This window comes from Chironomus tepperi, unplaced genomic scaffold, assembly GCF_022539635.2.
Source record: "Chironomus tepperi strain 1889 unplaced genomic scaffold, CSIRO-AGI_Ctep_v1 contig_137, whole genome shotgun sequence".
NCBI lineage: Eukaryota > Metazoa > Arthropoda > Insecta > Diptera > Chironomidae > Chironomus > Chironomus tepperi.
In genome coordinates, this window is record NW_027226259.1 from 1,622,885 (window position 1) to 1,642,724 (window position 19,840).

Consider the following 19,840-nt stretch of genomic DNA (forward strand, 5'->3'; position numbering starts at 1 on the left):
GAAATGAAAAGTGGAGCAAAATGAGAGATTTTCAATTTTTTTTTTTTCATTCTATGAAGAAAAAATTTTCATTTTTCTCATTTTTTATTGTCATTATTTCGCAATTTCATTTCATCCGTCCATCCATCAAACTTTTCTGTCTTTTTGTTCCTTTTTTTCTATACCGACATTTAAAGTGTAAGAGAAATAGAAATTAATATAGAATTTTGGTGTATGTGTGAAGCACGCGCAAGTGGAGAAAGAAATGATAGGTTTCCTCGTTGATAGATTAAAGGTGGCATAGTTCATCATAAAATGATTTTTTTTTGTTGTATCTTCTTAGTATTATTGTTGGAGATATAGAGACAGAGATAAGTTAAAAGGTCAAAAACTGATGACAATTTCCACATTCGTTTTTGTTAAAAACTGATATATACGAGATCATTTAATCCAAGTGACATAAACTTATTGACGCAATCATTTGAGTTGAAAGTGGATTTTTTCAGACATGAAGCAGCTGGCTTATTATTTTTTCGAGAATCTATTATTAGCTATTTACAAAATTTGATCCGAAAACTATCAGAATCAATGAAAATTTTCATGAAATGCTATCATTGCATATATTGATGAACCACTTGTCTATCAAATGGTCACGACCCAAATTTTCTGTCACTCAGATCATCTCAGATCATATTTTCATTTTTTTTTCATCTATTTTCATTTATATTCGAGCTGAATGGTCCATTGATATATATTTTCATTTAAAATTGGATAAAATTTTTCATTTTTTTGCGTAACTGATATGATTCTTGTTTTCATCTGTTGAGGACATTTTATTTCGGTATAATCTTGTTTTTCATTTTGATGGGAAAATTGCAACACTTCTTACGGTCGTTGAGATTTTCCATTTATAAAACTTTCAAGTACACTACAGCGTCTATTGCAATTTTATGATATTCCCTTGCCAAAATATAATTTTGAAATGTTCGATTTTGATTGCAGATAAGTTTGACAAAATCATAGTCCGAACTACACACATGAAGAAGGCTTCGCCATAGAACCCCTCCGATAAACATCTTTTATTAGCACCTACATAAGTCGATTAAATTTCGCAACCATATGGTAGCCATAAGGTTTAGTGGAACGTTCAAAGTCTCATGGCATATCCTTCTTCATTTGTGTCCCTCGGGAATGGAATTGACGCAAAACTAATTTTATTTATCATCTCTTAAGAATCTGACAAAATTTGCATAATCGAAAAATATTGGAACCGAGTGTAATGCCAATTTCCATTTCAATACGAAAAGAATATCAGACCGTTTGTAATAAAATACGCTCCTAGGACTCTCAATTGCCATTCTTGAACTACAGCTGGATCTATGAGAGAATAATAAAATAAATTCCTTGATCCATCTCATACTTGAATGATCAATCAATTTATTGTTGTTGTACAAAATGATATTTTTTCCCCCATTTTGATTGTGCCAATGAAACTTTTTTATTCTCATCTCGTTTGGATATTATTTTTTGATATGTTGGATGGGAAAAAATTGTATTTTTCTGTGAAAATAATAGAATATTTTAAACAACAATGTGCAATATGATGCATCATCTTTTATTCCTGTTTATTGCAATGTTGAAATCGAAAATAAATTCTTTTGAAACTATTTATATTAAACTCTAGCCAATAGACAAGTGGGAATTGATTGTGTGGCTATTGAGCAATGTTCAAGTTTACGAAACATTTTGCAAATCAAATATTTTCTATTGCGGTTATGAGGGAATTCTCTTGAGTATATTATGGTAATTTTTTGGCTCAATGCTGCACACAGCTTAAGGTTTTCAATTGATGTTGTTCTTTTATTGTTAGAATTTAAGAGATAAGTCCTTGAATTGAATCAATTACTGATGTTTCAATTTCTTTTGATTCTAAACCCGGAAGGTACATGGTGTAGAGATGGGCAGCATGACCCTGTTATCAGACCAGATTCAAGTCAGATTCAAGTCGCCCTGCTTTCCGGGATAGAGTCAAACTCTTAAATATCCCAAGATACATATCAATAACTTTTCGAAGACATTAAGAACTAAAGTAGTTCATGTAAAGCAAGTTTCAAATTGATGACAGCAATTAATGGTATCAACGGATACAACTTAAAACCCTCATAAATCAGCACTTAATGGAACTTTCCACAGTAAATTCTTCACTTAATGAATGAATGGGAAGCTCTTGAAAATTATGTATTTTACATCACAAAGGCAGTGTTTGATGTTCAATCAGTTTCAAAAGAATTTGTGGGAAACAATATGCATTCGAAATTCAGCTTATAAATATTTAGTTAATTGGAATTGTACATGAGAGAAGTCGATCTAATTGCAATCACTGTACCTATACAGATGAATGTAAACACAAAAGAATGTGGAGTACAAAAAAGAATCTAAAAATTTTTTATCCACAAAAGTGGATCTCAAAATGGAACTCATTCAGAGAGATGTTTATGGACTCAAAAAAATACATCGCATAAATGGGATTGTTTATAACAACGATGGAATGATGGTCGGGTTTATGATGGGTTTTAAAGTTTTTAACAATTTTTTTAAGCTTCCTAAAAATTCTCATACTTTCCTATAAATTTTTGTTGCATATAAAAATTTTACTTCTGCATTTTTCATTTGCTCGATAGAAATATTAGTGTGTCCGAGAATGTTAAATAAAACTTTTCGTATGTGCATATTTGAGTATGAAATTGCAGGTCGTGTGTGAGTAGAAAAAAAAACTTTAGTTCCTGCACATTTTTCTAACTTTTCGTTTCATTCCAACTTAATTGGGGGATGAATATTTCATTCACTATACAGAAAGGGATCATTTGGATTTTACGTAACCGTTCCAATGGGAGGATTCTAGCCAGCAAAGAGTGTGGCCTCAAAAGAGCAAACTCATTGCTTGTTAGCGGGAGAGGTTAAGTTTTAATTATGCCTTATGACAATTTGTCCTCTAAAAAGTTGAAGAAAAGTCCAATATGGTCGTTTAATCGTTACTTACTATCCGAACAATCCCCAAATTCGTTCTCGTCATTTTCATGAATAAATCAATTGTATCTAAAGACTCTTTTTTTCTGTGAGAAATATTTAAAGTGATTTGGGATTCATTCATCTTCAATTAAGTATCCTTGTGGAAAACTTGGTCAGATGATTAGAATATATTCGCTAGCTAAATGTCTGACGCAATAATTTCAAGGATATATGTCATTTTTTAATTAAAAAACCGAGTTATCCAGCAACATCGTGATTTTTTAATGACTTTATCCAACATTAAATCGTATAATGTCCTGAAGATCCACATCCTTATCCTAATCTCTAAGCTATTAAATGTAGTTTAATTTAAAATAATAATGATCAAGTAATTACATGACGGGTAAGTGGTAATAATACTAACAATAATAACGATGATTTTATGAGTGAGATAAGGGAGTAGAGATAGAGCTATACAGATAAATAGGGATAGATAGTGAAAAATTAAATAATTCTAAACAGTTCGCTTTAACACGGGAAGGAAGGCAACTTGATGATTCGGAGATGGAAACAGAAAATAATCACGTCAAGTTGCTCTCATCCCACCTCACAATTTTCAATTTTCTAACTTTGTGTCACGGTAAATTGCAATACAATTTATTAAATTTCATCTCAATTTATTATGTGAGCTTAATATTTTTATTATTTTCCTCTCATTTTTATATAAATTTTCATTATTGAACCACAGATATATTTTAACGAGTTTATGTCACTTTTATTCTTTTTCATTAATGCTATTAATTTGATTTTCATCATTGTTTCATCTTTCTATTCTCTCTTATTGTTTGTGAAGTTTAATAAAGATTTATTAACTGCTCCTTTTCTCGTGCAGAAACAAATATAATTACATCGTTCATATTTTGCTGCTAATTTAATTTCATAGAATGAGTAAGAAAAGAGAATGAACGAAAATTCAAAGTATTTTAGCAGACTTTTCCTCGATATCAGGTGATATTTTTGTTTGTCTTGAGCATTTTGAGAAAGTATCGTAAACATTTATGTTGTTCTTTAGACTATACCCATGTCAGCTTATGATAAATTTTCTCAAAGTTTTTATCCCGAGTGACACAAAATTAGAAAGGCAAAGCCTAATTTTCGTTTTTTTTAACATGAAATGGAAGCTGCCTTTGTTAAGCGTCCAATTGGTTGTTATGGTCACCGGAAGTCTGTAAGATTTCTCTCAAAAAAATCGATGAATTGATTCCACATTATTCAAATCCGATTGATTACTACTCAATTGGATTTGACTGAGATTTTTGCTGAGAGCAATCTACACATTGTTGTAGTTGTAACAACAAGATTTAAGGCCTATTACCATTGATTTTTATGAGGCTCATGGGATTTCAATTTGATTTCATGCTTGCTTTGAGATTACATTCTCGAGAATATGCGCATTAATTTTCCTGATTTTTCTTACTCATTTTTAGGAAATTTATTAAATAAATGAGAGAAAAAAATTATTTAATTGAGGCGAAAAGGAAGTAAACGTTCAATAGAAAAGCGACGAAAGTCAGGTGCACGACTTCATTTGATTTATGATTTTACGTGAGAACAACTGCCGAAAAAAATATGTGTATCATGCCATAGGCTTATGATAGCTTTTTTAAATATATTTTTATTATTTTCTTGTTTTCATTTTGCTGGTTCTGTGCCCACAAATAATACGCATTGAGACGAGAATGGGAAGGTAAAGAAAATCGGAAAAATAAGAAAAAAGAATCTCCTTATCGGCTTTGAATGGAATGCTCAAGGAAAGGAAATGAAGAGGAAGAAGAGAGGAAGCAGTCTTCACAATTTTTTTCCTATTTAATATAAGTAAATTTCTTATTACTAGACCGAAAATAAATTTTTAGATATTATAAGGATCATAAATGCTGTTCGGTATACAAAGCATACGAGGACTTTTTTCGTAATGTAATTCATGGGATTTAATTCAATGGGTAAAATAAAATAAAACTTTAGCTTGCTCTAGAGTAATTTAAAATTCTACATAAATTCATTCGATAAAACAACAAATTGTCATCTACAAATGGAATTGAAATGTTACACAAACTACATTTGGCATCAATAATTTTGCAATGTGAATTGTTTCATTTTAGCGTTTATTTGCTTTTCTCTTAAAACTCTGGGATTTAGTTGAATACATAAAAAAAATGTTTACCTTCCCCAGAGTGGCATACAATTATGAAAAAGTGCTTCACTTTAGGGGGTCTCGGAAAATTTTTTGATTGAAAATATTTCCATGTGAATTACAAAAAGGGTTTAAATACAGCTTTGAATAATTAAAACTGTTAAAAAGTTTCAGTCACAGAATTCGAAGTTGAAATGAAAAAATTTTGTCGTCAAATCGTGGGGGAGATGTAACTATAACGACAAAATGAGGCAATAACGATTCAAATTACTTCAATAAATCAAAGGCAGACATTAGCCCGGAAAACTTTTCACATGGAAAATTTCAAATTATGTCACATTTACGTCAAGATGTAAATGATTTATTAGATCTGAAATCTTTTAAAAATCTTTGAAATCATTGCGTACGATAAAACTCAAAATGTCGTGACTCATAAAAATGCTCATAATTAAAATGTTGCCGTTAAACCTGTTTTGGTGTAGACACAGCTGAATTTTATAGGATGGATTGCAAAAGAATGCGTGAAATAATCCATTGCTCTCCTATAAAACATCAATAAAAAATTCTAAATGTTCACAATTCACAAACGTAGCTAAGCAGTCGATGACTATTGAGGAGCTATATGCCTAGCACTTTATACAAGAAATATAAAAAATTTCAATTAATTTCCCTAAAGACTCTTTATAAAGCTCTCAATTTCTATGGGGATAAAAGCGCATAGTACACGACGCTAAACCGTCCTTTAAATTTTTTATGACTACATACCTTCGAAAAAAGTAACAAAAATTTGGAAACAACAAAAAAAAATTGAGTTATTTCATTTCGCATCCATTCAAAGAAGGAAGAAAGTTATAAAAAAATAAGAAGAAGGAAACTTTAAACGTGTGTATCATCTAGTTTGAAAAGAAACATAACAAGCAGCAGCAGCAGCAATTTTTTTTATCATGTTGAATAGGAGTTGGTAGGAGGATTGTTTTTTTGTGTTAGAGCATTGGGCGTTTTCCGCTATAAATTCTGTTCATCTCATTAAGCATAACGAATTGAAAAAGCTCACAAAGCTTTCACATTTTTAGCTTTATAACGCAGCTTATTCGAAAAGAGAAGAAGAAGAAGAAGAAGAAAAAATATTTTTCATAAAATTTCTCATTTTCCTAACGAGGTTACGATACGAGAAAAAATATATATTTTTTTTGGAAGAAATGAGGATGGAGGATGTCTATCAAGACTTAGGATATGATATGAGAATTATTTGAAGAAATTAGAAAATTTTTGGAGTGAGAGAGATAGGAGGGCGTACAACAAAAATTCAGAGGATAGATTGATAGTTAGTGAGTGAGTGAATGATTGAGTGAATGAGAGAAAGAGAAAAATTTTTCTTGTTTTTCATCATGTTTGACAGAAATTATACAAATATGCCAACGAAGCGCTAGCACAATTTTTCACTTATAGTATGAAATGTTCATCATCTTCTTTTTTAATAATTATTATTCTTCTGCTTATTACACAAGCTATAGAAAGATACAGTAAAAGTTTTACACCTATATCATGGTTTTTTTTGAAGAGTCTTAAAATCCGCTATAATTTTTTTTTTCTTCATTATTATTATTTATTTGTATGTGTGTATCATTCTTGTTCTATATATAATTTTTTTTTTCAAAAAAGTTTCATATTTTATTTTATTTCATTTTTTTGATTTAAAGCTATCATCATTTATTTCATTTTCATTTTTTTACTCATTAATTGAATTCATTTTTTTCATGTTTCAAAACACATTATTATTAAATTTTTTTTTGTCATTTATTTCTTCACCTTAATAAACATAACAAAAGGCGTCATACCCCCACATCTGCCAGACGTTTTTCATATTCCCATTAAATTCATCATCAGCAGCAGCAGTTGGACACCCAAAAATGCTTAAGCAAAATGATTTCTTTCTACGCATCGTAATTATTCATTCATGTGATGTCACTTTTACACATCATTTTTTTGTATAATTTCCCCAACGATCAGAACAAAAAATATTCTCTTCTATTATTCGTTCAAACCCCATAAAACCCCTTTTTTTACGGTGGCAATGATTTCTCGCACACAAACGTAACCCGAGCGACGCAGCTGCCTATCTTTGGCAGCCAAATGTATTTAGAATTCAGTGACGTATCCTTCATCACCTGTGTCGCTCGGATAAAATACACAAAAAAAGTTGAAAAAAGTTGACTTTCTGTTACCTCAAAAAAGCTATTATGCCTTTGTATTTAAATTCATGTAAATAATGTTCGGATGCCTGAAAAGTCTATGCGTAAATGTGTATATGAACGATAATATTTATGCTACTTTGTCTTCACATCTTTTGTCAAAAAGCCACATTTGTCAGAATAAAAGTCAAAAAAAAAGTATACATACAGGAAGTAACAGAAAGAATGCTGGAAATTCTTTTTCATCCTTTTTTGTGGATTTGTGTTTATGTGTTTGTGTATTAAGCTTTACTTCTTTCATTCATTCTATATTTATCTATACATTCTCTCTAATGTTCACTTACAGCTGATACCATTTTTTGTCGCGATATTTTGCCATAAGTTGTGATGCTGCTCCACTGAACTGTTGCGCTTCATTCGACATTCTTTCAGCATTATCTTCTAATTTATTTAATTTGTCACCACGTTCTATCATCAATTGATGGGCACGACTGAATTCATTTGATGCAGTATTTGCGCGTGTATTCAAATCTTGAATATTGGCATTCGGACCCGAAATTAATTTTGCAACAGATCGGTTTGGTTTACCGCTAACTTCGCCAACTGTGAAATATTTTTAAGATATGGAATTTAATTAATAAGTCAATTGGAATGCAAAATTCTCGAACTCACATAATTCCTCGCGGTCAATGCTTCTCGCACCACCACCAAAGAGTCCTTTGAAAAAACTTTCTTTCGGTGGTTCTGGCATCTCACATTGCAGATATAAATCCCCAAGCATATCATTATAATTTTGACTGTAAAACAGAAATTTGTATTTATTTTAATTCAATTATTCTATTCACGTAACATAAATTAAAGGGAGAAGAAGCAGAGAGCAAGAATATTGGAATAAATTTTTTTACTGCCTCCCTTCATCGTGTCTAAAACTTTTTATTTCTCACTCTCTTTTTGCATTGGTAAATACGTACCTAAATTCAGAGCACAATGTAAATTTTTGGATTTCAGTCGGTGTTGCCAAATACAATCCATGACCTCTATTGCTAAAGCAAAATGTTTTTGATATCCTGCATGAAGATTTTTTGTTTTTGATAATTGGAGGGGATGGGCAGAACACGAGCAAATTGTGTGTTGAGAAACAAATTAACGGCGTGTGATTATAGTTATAGGAGGGAAAGAAAGAGAAAGAATAAAAGAAACGTTCAATTAAAATTCCAATTAAGAAGATCACATTCTTTTATTTTACAACAGAAAATAATCATTTTTATATTAATATTGCCTCTTTTTATCTATTCTCGCTCTTTCGATAATTAAACACATCGTTCCTTCCTTCCTTTTCAATTATATATTATTGGGGATGTTAATATGAATATTATGACTTGTTTGTTGTTAGGACAACAAATGGTCAGCAAAATTTTTCCCTTATCTATACTTAATAGTAATAGTAATCTTTATTTTACCATAATTCCAGTAATATTCAACATAAGCCCGAGAGTCACAAGAGCGTGAAGGCTACGCTGCGGAGCTTTTAAAGTTCAATTAATACCAAATGGAAGTTGCCTATTTTAGGCAGCCATATGGATGCCAAACGAAGGCCTCTTCCATTTGGATGTTTAACGGAGTCATAAAAGCTCGATGGAGGAACCTCTTTAATTTATGTCACTCGGATATCTACACTTAATTCCAGAAGTATCTTCCATAAATGCTTCCTAATCATAAATTTGTGCTTAAATTTCCTACTTGTGTTTATTCAAATTTAAAAGAAAGGAAGTAATGATTTTAATTATAATTGTAGGAAGAGCATGAGAGAGACAGAGAGAGAGAGACATACAGATATGGAACATCTTCTCCGCTTACACATTTAATAATTTTTTATTTCTTATACACATCATATATACATAAACTTTTAATGATGTTTATTTTCATGCTGACTCTTCTTCGCATAAAGTACGATTATGTATATATGACTTTTAAATATGGAAAGCGCATATGAAAAACAAATTACGAGTAAACTCATAATTAAAAATAAATTAAAATTAAAGAATTTATATACAAGAAATATGTTAGGCATAATATTAATACAGTAAAGCAGAAGATCGTTAGTAGATACCCAACATAAAAAAATTACAATATCGAAAGAGGACATGCTTGTGTTTTTTTGCCATTATAAGTTTTAGTATTTTATTATACATTTTATTTAGTTTAGATATAAAGTTATTGTCCCGATAAGAATTGAGACTTGAAATGTTAAAGCAATAGAAATGAGATTTTATGTCTACATATATGTACATGTTGTACTAAGATAGTAATCACAATTCACTTCTAGCTTTAATATTAAAGCTTTCTCAGCAAAATTTAATTATATTTTTGTGGATTTTTTATGGAGAAAAAGTGCTTCAAGGAAACGCAAAAATTGTTCACCTTAAGGCTTTCATCGATGGTCGCATAAATTTTTATTTTCGTAAAATTTCTCATAAATATTTTTAATGGTTTCATGGCTTTCTTTCAGCACTTGTATCTTTATACATGCTGTATTATTTAAATTTATCGCGTTTTTTGTGTCTGCTCGTTCAGTAGGAAACAATTTAAAATTGAATTTTAAATCCTTCTTAAAAATATCTCATTGATGTTAAGTTTCATGCCTTTCTACGCCTTTTATTGAAAAGGTTCAACATTAATCTCTTATATCTTAAGGCAGTGGTGAGCAACCTTCTATTTTTTGCGGCACGCCTTGGTGGTATGCTTCGATTTAAACCATCCACGACTAATGTTTCATGGCACTTCAACCATGACACCGCGGAACACAGGTTGTCCACCACTGTTTAATATTTAAAGGAATTTAAATCTAAAAATAACACAGGAATGAACACAAAAAATTCATTAGATTAATTCTTATTTAATATGTATGTTAATTTCATAAGAATCTGAAGAATCATTTCCTTAAAAAAACTTGGAAATTAAATTTTTGTGGATCATTCATGGATGATGACTTCACGATTAAGACTGACAAAAGAAAGACTTATCCTAGCATGCAAAGAGCATTCTCTCAATTGAAGATATAAGCTGAGAGCACGCTTGGGAGTAGATTTAATTATAGCAAGCTCCTGAAAGCATGCTTTTTGTCTGTTAAGGTTAAATGTATGTCATTAATGAGCGACCCACAAAGAACGACTTTTTTCCGTAAGTTAATAAGGAAAACTTTCTGATCATGACTCATAAATGAATTAATTATCCAATTATACTCTCATGAATGCATGGACGATTTCAAGTCTATTGTATTAATCCACCTACACATAAAACCGACATTCAAAATCTGAACAATCTGAAAATTACTCAACTAAATTAAATTGAGAAATTTTTTAAGTTTAATGCTTGAATTACTAATTAAAATTTTTAAAAATGTGGTCTACTTCTTAACCTCATCATGAAAAAGTCAAAATTGTAATTAAATCAATATCTTTGGAAATCAAAATTATCGTCTGTAATTAAATTCATTTCGATATTATTTTTCATTCCTGTGAAATTTGAACTAAGGCAAATGAATATTCAATTCAATTGTAAATCATGTTAAAGAATAGAAAACTTATTAAAAAACAATAGGGAAGTAATTATCATAATAATTAAGAAGGCCATTTGATTCCGAATTAGAGATTTTTCAGCAGCAACTTAGGAGGAAGGCAAAAAACAATGAAACCTGCGAATAATCATTATCATGAATATTTAAAATGGACAATAAGGATAAAACTGTCTGCGAATTGTGATCGGTTAGTACAACTATTCATTAGCTTTGTATATATGTACAATAAAAGATTTTTATTTATTGCCTACGAAAAGAGAATAGGAAATGTATATAGCGATAGATATGATAGAAAAAGGCAAAGAGTAAGAAGAATAAAAATAAAGGAAATGTGCAATGTTATCTACCCAAAAATATACATGGGAGTAATAAGGATATATACTTCTAAAAATATGCTCATATAAAGATATGTTTGCACAATGATAATATCAATCAAATACGAACTAGTTTCAATTGTCCTTTTCCGACATATATTATTATTGTATGTATATCGTCATCATAAGAATGTACAAAAATGTTCTCTGTTTTTCTTATATTTCAGGGAAAAAAATTTCATTCAGCATTCCAATAGACGAACGGAAGAAATGTTCTGGGGGTAATTTCAATATTAAAATAAGCAAATGTCAAATGTTTTGCAGAACGTAATGGCGCATTTTTCATATTATGAAGCTTCTTGGATATCCAAAATTGAAATTTCGTTGCTACAGACCATAGGCGTAGTTGGCAAAACTTTTAGGTTATGTCAATATCTGTACTGATATTTGACAGCAATTAATTTTGAGAATTCAGAATTTTAACCATGACTACACCTCTATAACAGCCTGTGGACTACATAAACATGTCATTATGTGTAATGGATACCTAAAAGTGTGCATGACTCAACAATTACTGGCCAATTCATAAAAAACTTTTGCATTAATATGAATCAAAAGTGGTGACAGTCAGTTATGCTTAAAATAACCAAAAATTCAGGTAAAAAATTCCCCAAATGGAAATATAGAACATTTCTTCCATTCCACTATATCCTCTCATATTCTTCTTTCATTCAATTTTGGGAATATAATGTATGTATAGATAGTTTTTGTGGCAATGCTACATCATCATTTCATATTTGTTTAAGGATGAAATTTTACAAACATTTGTACAGGAAAAGCTTTTGTACTCATATGTATCTAATGTTTTTATTATAAGCATCAAAAAAATGGAAAAGGAACAAAAATTGAATTTTAAATCCAACAAGTTTTCAAACTTGGATTAATTGAATATTTACTTTCATTTCATGTAGATGTATGTAGGTATGCATTTTAAAATAATGTAAAATTTGTGTAAAGTAAGAAATTTCATTTTCTTAGTTTGCTTTAGGGAAGCTGGAAATAACTCAGTCGTATGTCTTATTCTAGCTAATTTCGAATAATAATGCTAAGTTATTGCAATATTCAAATGAAATGAATGGAAAAAGTTTTTACGCATCAAAGTTGTTATTTAATGTTGTGCTTGCTAATTAAATTATAATTTTCTGATTTCACTGTTGAAATTTTAGAGTTGAAAACTTTCTTCAAGAAATAACTGGATAATTAACGTATCATCATACCACGCCATAGAATTTGCATACATAAACATCCCCAAATTGTGTTAAAAACATCATTTTAGTTCAGAGTTTTCACATCAAATCAAAATAGCGAGAGGAATGGTCGAGAGCACTTAAATGTTGGGTGTACCCTCGAACCTTTCAGTATTAAAGCAAAAATCTCTCTTAATCGTATGCAAAACATGATTACATTAGCATTTTATGGAGTGAGAACATAATACAGTAAGAATAATCTACAGTATATGATTATGGGAATTGGCTGGAATTTATTCGATGAAAAAAGCAAATCTCAATGATGAATGAATTGAACAATTATTGACACAGCAATCTAGATAATTTTTATTATCAGAGTTTTTTCTCGAAATAATGCTTTATGTATACTATGGGTAATTTTTTATCTATTCGTATTAAATTGCGCAGCACAGCACTTGATATATTTGAGATTTTCCATTCATTATTCGATCAAGATGATTATGTTTTTTGCTGAGCTAGAGTAAAACTTCAACCCCAATTCTTTTCAGCTTCCCTTTAACTCTAGACGACTTTCTTTATTGCTCTTAAATAGCAAGAATTTTCAATTTATGAGTATGTTTATGTTGAGTATGTTTTATGTATGTAAAGCATTTCTTCATCTTCATTCATTTTCAAAAAACAAAAAACAAAATTTTTTCTCGGATAGCTTGCACACTGAACTTACTGATTGGAATCCTCATGCACTATCAATTGCTGACCCCATATTGATAACATCGGATCTACGATGCCTTGCTTACATTTTGTCTGGAAGCTATGAACGAACAACAAACACAAATAACAATAACAACAAATACCAGAAATATTTTCTGATTTTTTTTTGGTTTTTTTTGGTATAATAAAAAAGGAACTTTTTCATCATCAAGTCTTAAGGATTTCACATCATCATTATCATGAAGAGAATAGATATAGCAAAAAAACGGAAGTAAGTATTAAAAAGGGAGAACAAAAATATTTTTCTATAGATCGTTTTTTGTGGAGCTAGCTTGATTTTTTTCCATTGTTTTCTGATGATTGAAGCCTTCAACTTGAAGCTTAACTAATTCTGCTTCATAATTTGATATCTGATTGGATATAGATCAAGATATGGAACAAATTGTTTCATAACTAATGGAAAATGTTTTTAAAATTCCATTCAAGCAGAATACAGGAACAAAATCAATCCATTTCCACAAGAGTCTATAGATGAAAGAATAATAAACAAAAATGTAAAAATTATGAAGGAACTGGAAGGAGAACATAAAAATCTTTTTAAGATATATTGTAAAATGATGAAAATACTTTTGGTATTAAAAAGTATGGTTTTTGTATGAGTTGAGTTGTAGAGTAGCACAGAGAGAAGGAAAAGAATTTATTTTCTTTAAAGAGCTTGAAGGGTTAAGACCGACAATAACAACAAGCAACAGTGAAGCGTTGATAGAAATAATAGAGAGAAGAAAAAATTTATTGTAAAAATGTTGGGAAATTCTTTGATGATTTTCAAAACATATCATCGTCGTCATCATCGTTTATGATTCCCGAGGGTAAAATTTTAAAGCTGCTGACTTTTTTCTTCATTTAAGCGCTCTTGTTGAAGAGTTGAAGTTGCTACTACTCATGATATGTCCATCATTGCAATGAGTGGGTGAGCTTACTATCAAGCACATAAAAAAGGATTTAAATTCTGAAAAGCAGAGTTGTCGGAAGGAAATCATTATTGGAAAGGTGGCTGGTATCTTGATAGTCGTGAATTAGACTGAGACATAACCAGATAACCAGATTCGATATAGTCATCAACTTGAAATTTACTATTTATAAGGTATATGTATCCATTTGGGTTTTTTACGTTTAAGGATCACTTAGACGCACCAGTCTAGGTTCCAATAATATGTTGCTTTGTAGATCAGGACAACTCTGTAATCAGGATTGCGCTTTTAAACAACTCTCATTCCAACTTTTGTAATTTTTCATTATTATTATCATTTCGGTTTTATGCTGACAAGAAATGGCAGTAGCAGCAGTAGCAGTAACAATATACAAAAGTATGAATTGTTTGGTGATACAAAAAAAAAAAATTATGACGTAGATAGAGAAAAAAATATAAAAAGGATTGAAAAAAGAACCCTTTTATGAAAGAATGTTACTGTAACTTGAAGCCATTCTGTTGCTCTTTTTCATACATCAACAATATATAGAAGAATATAAAAAAAAGTATTTGAGGTGCGTTTTGGTTTTGACTTGAATGCCTGTAGCTTGATATTCATACAGATGGAAAAATTTAATTTTAAAAATATTTATCCTTCTCTCTGACAAAGAATCATGTTTTTTTGGTGGTGTCATAAATGCTTGTGTATGGTCTTTTGTGAGTACTGACGAGTATGGGAGGTAGGTATGTAAAGAAGTAGAAGTAAAAAAATATTAAAAAAATAAAAGTCATAAAAATAAAATAAAAATTTTTTCCTCCAGATAGAAAAGCATCAAAGGGGAAATGCTAAAATATTTAGAAAGTAATGTGCATTTTTATAAACAATTTTGTAACATTTTGTGAATATAAAAATTGTTTTCTTTCTTCCATTTCATATGCGTGTACTGATTTATATATTTTTTTGGATTTCAACTTGCCATAAAAATTTGCTTTATTTTATCATGTGTGTTCATCAAAAAAATACCTATGAATATTTTAAAATAAACTGCATATGTGCTATTACAGATAGATAAATAAAATATATATAAAAGTAAAAATGGGATGCGTTGGTGCACGTATATTGTATTCTATTTTACTGCAATCAAAATTGTTTGAAGCGTGAGACTAGTTGGTGAGAATAATAAAAATTTGTGGACTTAATATGGCATATATATATAATATAATATAATATTCATTCAAAAAATATAGGATTCATCTTTAAGTGATTTATTTGATTTTCTTGCAATCACACACATCAATTTTTCCATTAATCTAAGCTTCTCCTAACATCAACCAATAGATAGGAATCAGATTATCTTGGAATGAGCACACACTGCAAAGTGTACAAAACGATTTACTCGTAATATTATAGATAATAGACAGAAAGTGAAGAAATACAGTAAGGATATTAGCTAATGTTACAATCAGTGATGAGGACATTGGTGTTTGAGGGCAGTTGCTACTATTTATTAGAAAAAGGGGTTTTGTAGTGACTAGATAATATAAATTTAATAAGATTATAAAGAGCTTATAGTCTATACTTATGTATAAGTAGAGGAAAAGGAAAGGAAAAATAGTTTAGTTCATTTTTATCCACTTTTTTATGTTCAGAAATGTAAATGGTTACTATTATTACACATTTTTTTACGTTAGCCTTTTGCATTCAATAACCCACAAAATAGTTTTGGTTATGTATGATATGTGTGTGTTTGTTAGTTCGAGTATAAAATCTATTTTAAATCCTGACTATTGAAATTTTATGATTGAAAACTTTTTTACTACAATCGGAAATCAAATAAAATTTGATTTTTATTTTATGCCTTTTTGATCTCTTTTCATTTACAATTCAAAGAAGAAACTAACGGTTATTTTGAATTTAAAATTTTATTTAGATAATAAAATGAGCTTTTATGGTCATGTCAATTGATTTCTATACTAACAATCGTAACCACAGTGTTTATTTTGTGATCAATTGCATCTCATTGTCATTTCCGATATTAATTTTCATCTGCTATCGTAGCATAATTTATGTTTAATACACACTAGGTCAGTGGTGTGCAACCTTTTATTTTTCACAGCACATCTTAGTGGTAAGCCATAATAAGATCGAATGCGGTTCATGACAATTAACTTCATGACCAAACTAATGTGCCGCAACACACAAGTTGTCCTCCACTGCACTAGATTATTAATAATAATATTATCTTTTATTTACTGGAATAAATTTATGTTTGACATTTTAGTGGATAGAATAAAAAAGAAATTCCAACCACTGTGATTTATTTATATAAATTTAGAAGAGTTGACAGAATTATTTCCTTTTATATGCGCCGTCATGTTTTCATTCAACGAACATCATGCTAAATTTCGCAATAAATTATAGCCGTAAAAAGTCTTTACATACATGAAACATCTATTTGAGAGCTTTATTGTGCTGCAATAAAAGTATGGTAGACTTGCTTTTTAGATGGATGGAAAAAATGAGCTTTGAGAATTTTAAAAGTGCACATAAAACTTTATGTCTATATTAGTTCATCCTGAAAATTAGAAAACTTTCTTATTGAAATTCTATGGATGTATATTAAGTTTAATTGGTCTGAGTGCTCTATGGCTTAATTGCATATAATTGGTCTTGAATGGCTTCAGTAGTATTAAGAGCTTTTTATAAATAAGACTTCATTTTCAATAACCTTTAAATGTTCTCGACTTATTCAGATCAATTTTTTATGTTAAAAAATATATTCCTTGACCTTTCAGTTTCCATGGCTGGATATGAAAAATTTGCACGCGTGCCTGCCTCAAGTGAAAGATTATCTTTCGTAACAAATTTTGATGCTAAGGGAATTTAATGGATTGAAATCTCAAGTGAGAAATTCATAAAGTTTATAAACGAAGCAGTCACTAAGACGAAAATTGATTTTAAATTCAGTAAGTAACCATTAATTATTCTCTAATCATAAATGAAAATCATCATTAAAGACCGTTCCTAAGATTATTATTTTTTTCTCATTAACGAAGCATAATTTATGATAATGATGTATCATACGTAATTATTTCTCTCTACCTACCTCAAATCAGCCAACGGTAGAAAATCTACATCGAGTAGAAGACGAAGACTAGGTAGACCAAATGCCATTAAGTGTCCATTTGATAGATAACATACAAGGCAAACGCTATCTGTTGACAATAGAGATAATAAAAGTCAGTCTTGTATGTCCACACTCAATATAAATAATAAGATAATTCATCATTATTACCTTTCATGCTAACAACTTCTGCACGAACAACAAAATCAGTTTCAGTTATTTGAAGACGATATACACAATTTTGACTTGGAAGAGCTACAATTCGGCACTGTTTTTCACTCACTATTACCATAAATTGACGATCACCAAATGCTAAGTCCTGATTCAATGTCGGACTCATACGATTTGCTGAGCTTTTTGTTGGCGTTTCTATTCAATTTGATTGTTATTGTTATTTTGGTAGTGATTATGGTTCGACAACGATGATGATGATGACAACGATAAGGAAGAATAAAGATAAGTAGAAGAAAAAAAGGGAAGAAAAACAAGAAAAAGTTGTGAATAACAAATTCACATATGAATCTCGATAATTTTTTCATATTTCCACTCTCAAAAGTGTTTGGGTCGCTTACTTATATCTCTCTGTCTTCCTTCATCCTTCCATGGCTCGTATGAATAAGGAATGAGTGCTCCATTACAGTCCAAAAATGACATACATAAGATTGAACCTTTTAGTCGGAAAATGGGTCCACCTTTTAAATTTAAAGAAGGGGAAGAAATAAAAAAAGAAAATTGTTGACAAATTATGCAATAAAATTATGTTGAACATCAATATGTCTATCCTTTTTCATCTACTGCACGCATGTTGTATGTTCGTAGGACATTACAAATGTTTATATCTTGTATAAAATCATAATGCGAGTGAATAAAAAAAAAGTATAACATACCCAATATTGATACTAAAACAGGCGATGTATTTCGTGTATCTGCCTCAGGTAATGTAATTGAAACTGTTAGCACTGACCCGAGACTCGTTCCCAGCCATAGCGTTGGTATGAGTGCGGATGGATCTATTGGGAAAAAATAAAAAAAGTTCAGAACAAAAAGGTTTTCGCGTGGAAAAATGATTTTCCCATAAGCTACAATCTGATACGATCGGCTTGGTGTCTAGACAATGACATTCATAATGATGAAATGTAGTAATAAAGTAGTTATAATTACTAGTGTCGGTTTAATTGGATTTAAACTTATTCATTCAGGTTTACATCCCCCGACAAAATGCTGATAATATCAATTTGTGAAATTGAAATAATAAAGCACATACATAAATCAATATCATCAGCATAGAAACCAAAACGGAGGTAAAAAAATTAAATCAAATTGTCAATGTCAAACTTACCACTCTTCTTTGTATAACTATCAACAAAAGCTAAGCACGTCACAGATTCGGAAGATATATTCTCTAAACTAGACATCGACGATGAGCGCGATCGGGAAAATGAATTGTCCAATTTGTCTGCACGACCGATATATTTCGAATTAGATGTATGAAGAAGTGGAAAAAGAGAAATAGAACAAAATAAATGCAATTAAAATTCTGTTTTAGGAAAAAAATATTCTCTTTATCTTTCTATAGCACATAGACAGCACAATATACAATCGTATTTATAGATAGATAGAGAGCAGGAGTGAGTCAGATAGATATGGGTGTATAAATTTAGAATTTAGCACAATAAATGCTTAAATATTCATTTTTTTTGCATTAGTATATGTTAAACGAAAACAATCATAAATTACAATTCTTGCAAAAAGGGATAATAATTAATGTAAGAGCATGCTAATATGAAAGCATTAATTTCAGTACACATATAACTATATATACATTCATAAAAAGATATGATCAATAAGTCGATGTGGCAGTAATTTATGAATATCAATTATGTTGTGGTAGTGTGCAAATAATTTCAATGTATGTGCATATATCGATTTATTCTTCATCATAGCTAATTCTTCCCTCCAATTATTGGAAGAAAAAACAATTTCTACATGCAGCATATGTACATTCTATGAGAGAGGAATTTATGCACATTTATATGATGACTAATCATCAATTTCCATACAAGTGCAGCAATTTCACATTATATAGATGTTTATTTTACAAGCAAGCATCATTTTTACATGCACATTCTATGCGATACAAGAGCAAGCATAGCTGAAGGAATTTCCCATCAATAAAGACCCTTGAAATGATTCTTTATCCTTTTTACCTATGCTAATTTAGTTGATAGATCTTAATTAAATTTAAATCAATTGACTAGATTCCTAATTAATTTAAATTGCTGCATTCTCATCTTAATTGTCTCAGTTTAGAAATCCTTAAATGTGGCAAATTGAAACTATTTGATTAAATTTGAAGTATTTATACTCGACAACATCAAAAACATTTGAGATACAGAAAGGTTGCCTATGGGTATTCGGACAACTAGCCTTAACTTATTTTTATCAACTTCAGTATTTGAATTCCTTTGAAATTTTTTCATATTCCTCGACATAATCTTCAATAATTTTAAGAATTTATTTGATGT

At 30.0% G+C, this 19,840-nt stretch overlaps 1 protein-coding gene across 6 annotated transcripts in view; it reads right to left on the reverse strand.

The window, feature by feature from the left end:
* Positions 1-401: 401 nt before the first annotated feature.
* The window catches only part of Tomosyn (syntaxin-binding protein tomosyn), a 74,731-nt gene continuing 55,292 nt past the window's right edge, over positions 402-19,840 (reverse strand). For 3 of the 6 annotated variants that reach the window (XM_070636659.1, XM_070636656.1, XM_070636660.1), the window contains exons 13-21: positions 18,655-18,771; positions 18,203-18,325; positions 17,888-18,007; positions 17,487-17,684; positions 17,298-17,406; positions 13,234-13,320; positions 8,343-8,438; positions 8,044-8,168; positions 402-7,974 (exon numbers count right to left, since the gene is read on the reverse strand). In XM_070636659.1, coding sequence (XP_070492760.1) covers positions 7,712-7,974; positions 8,044-8,168; positions 8,343-8,438; positions 13,234-13,320; positions 17,298-17,406; positions 17,487-17,684; positions 17,888-18,007; positions 18,203-18,325; positions 18,655-18,771 — 1,238 coding nt within the window. In that variant the 3' untranslated portion in view covers positions 402-7,711. Of the gene's footprint in view, positions 7,975-8,043; positions 8,169-8,342; positions 8,439-13,233; positions 13,321-17,297; positions 17,407-17,486; positions 17,685-17,887; positions 18,008-18,202; positions 18,326-18,654; positions 18,779-19,840 lie in introns of all 6 variants that reach the window. The other 3 variants (XM_070636657.1, XM_070636655.1, XM_070636658.1) reach the window with 2 other exon arrangements.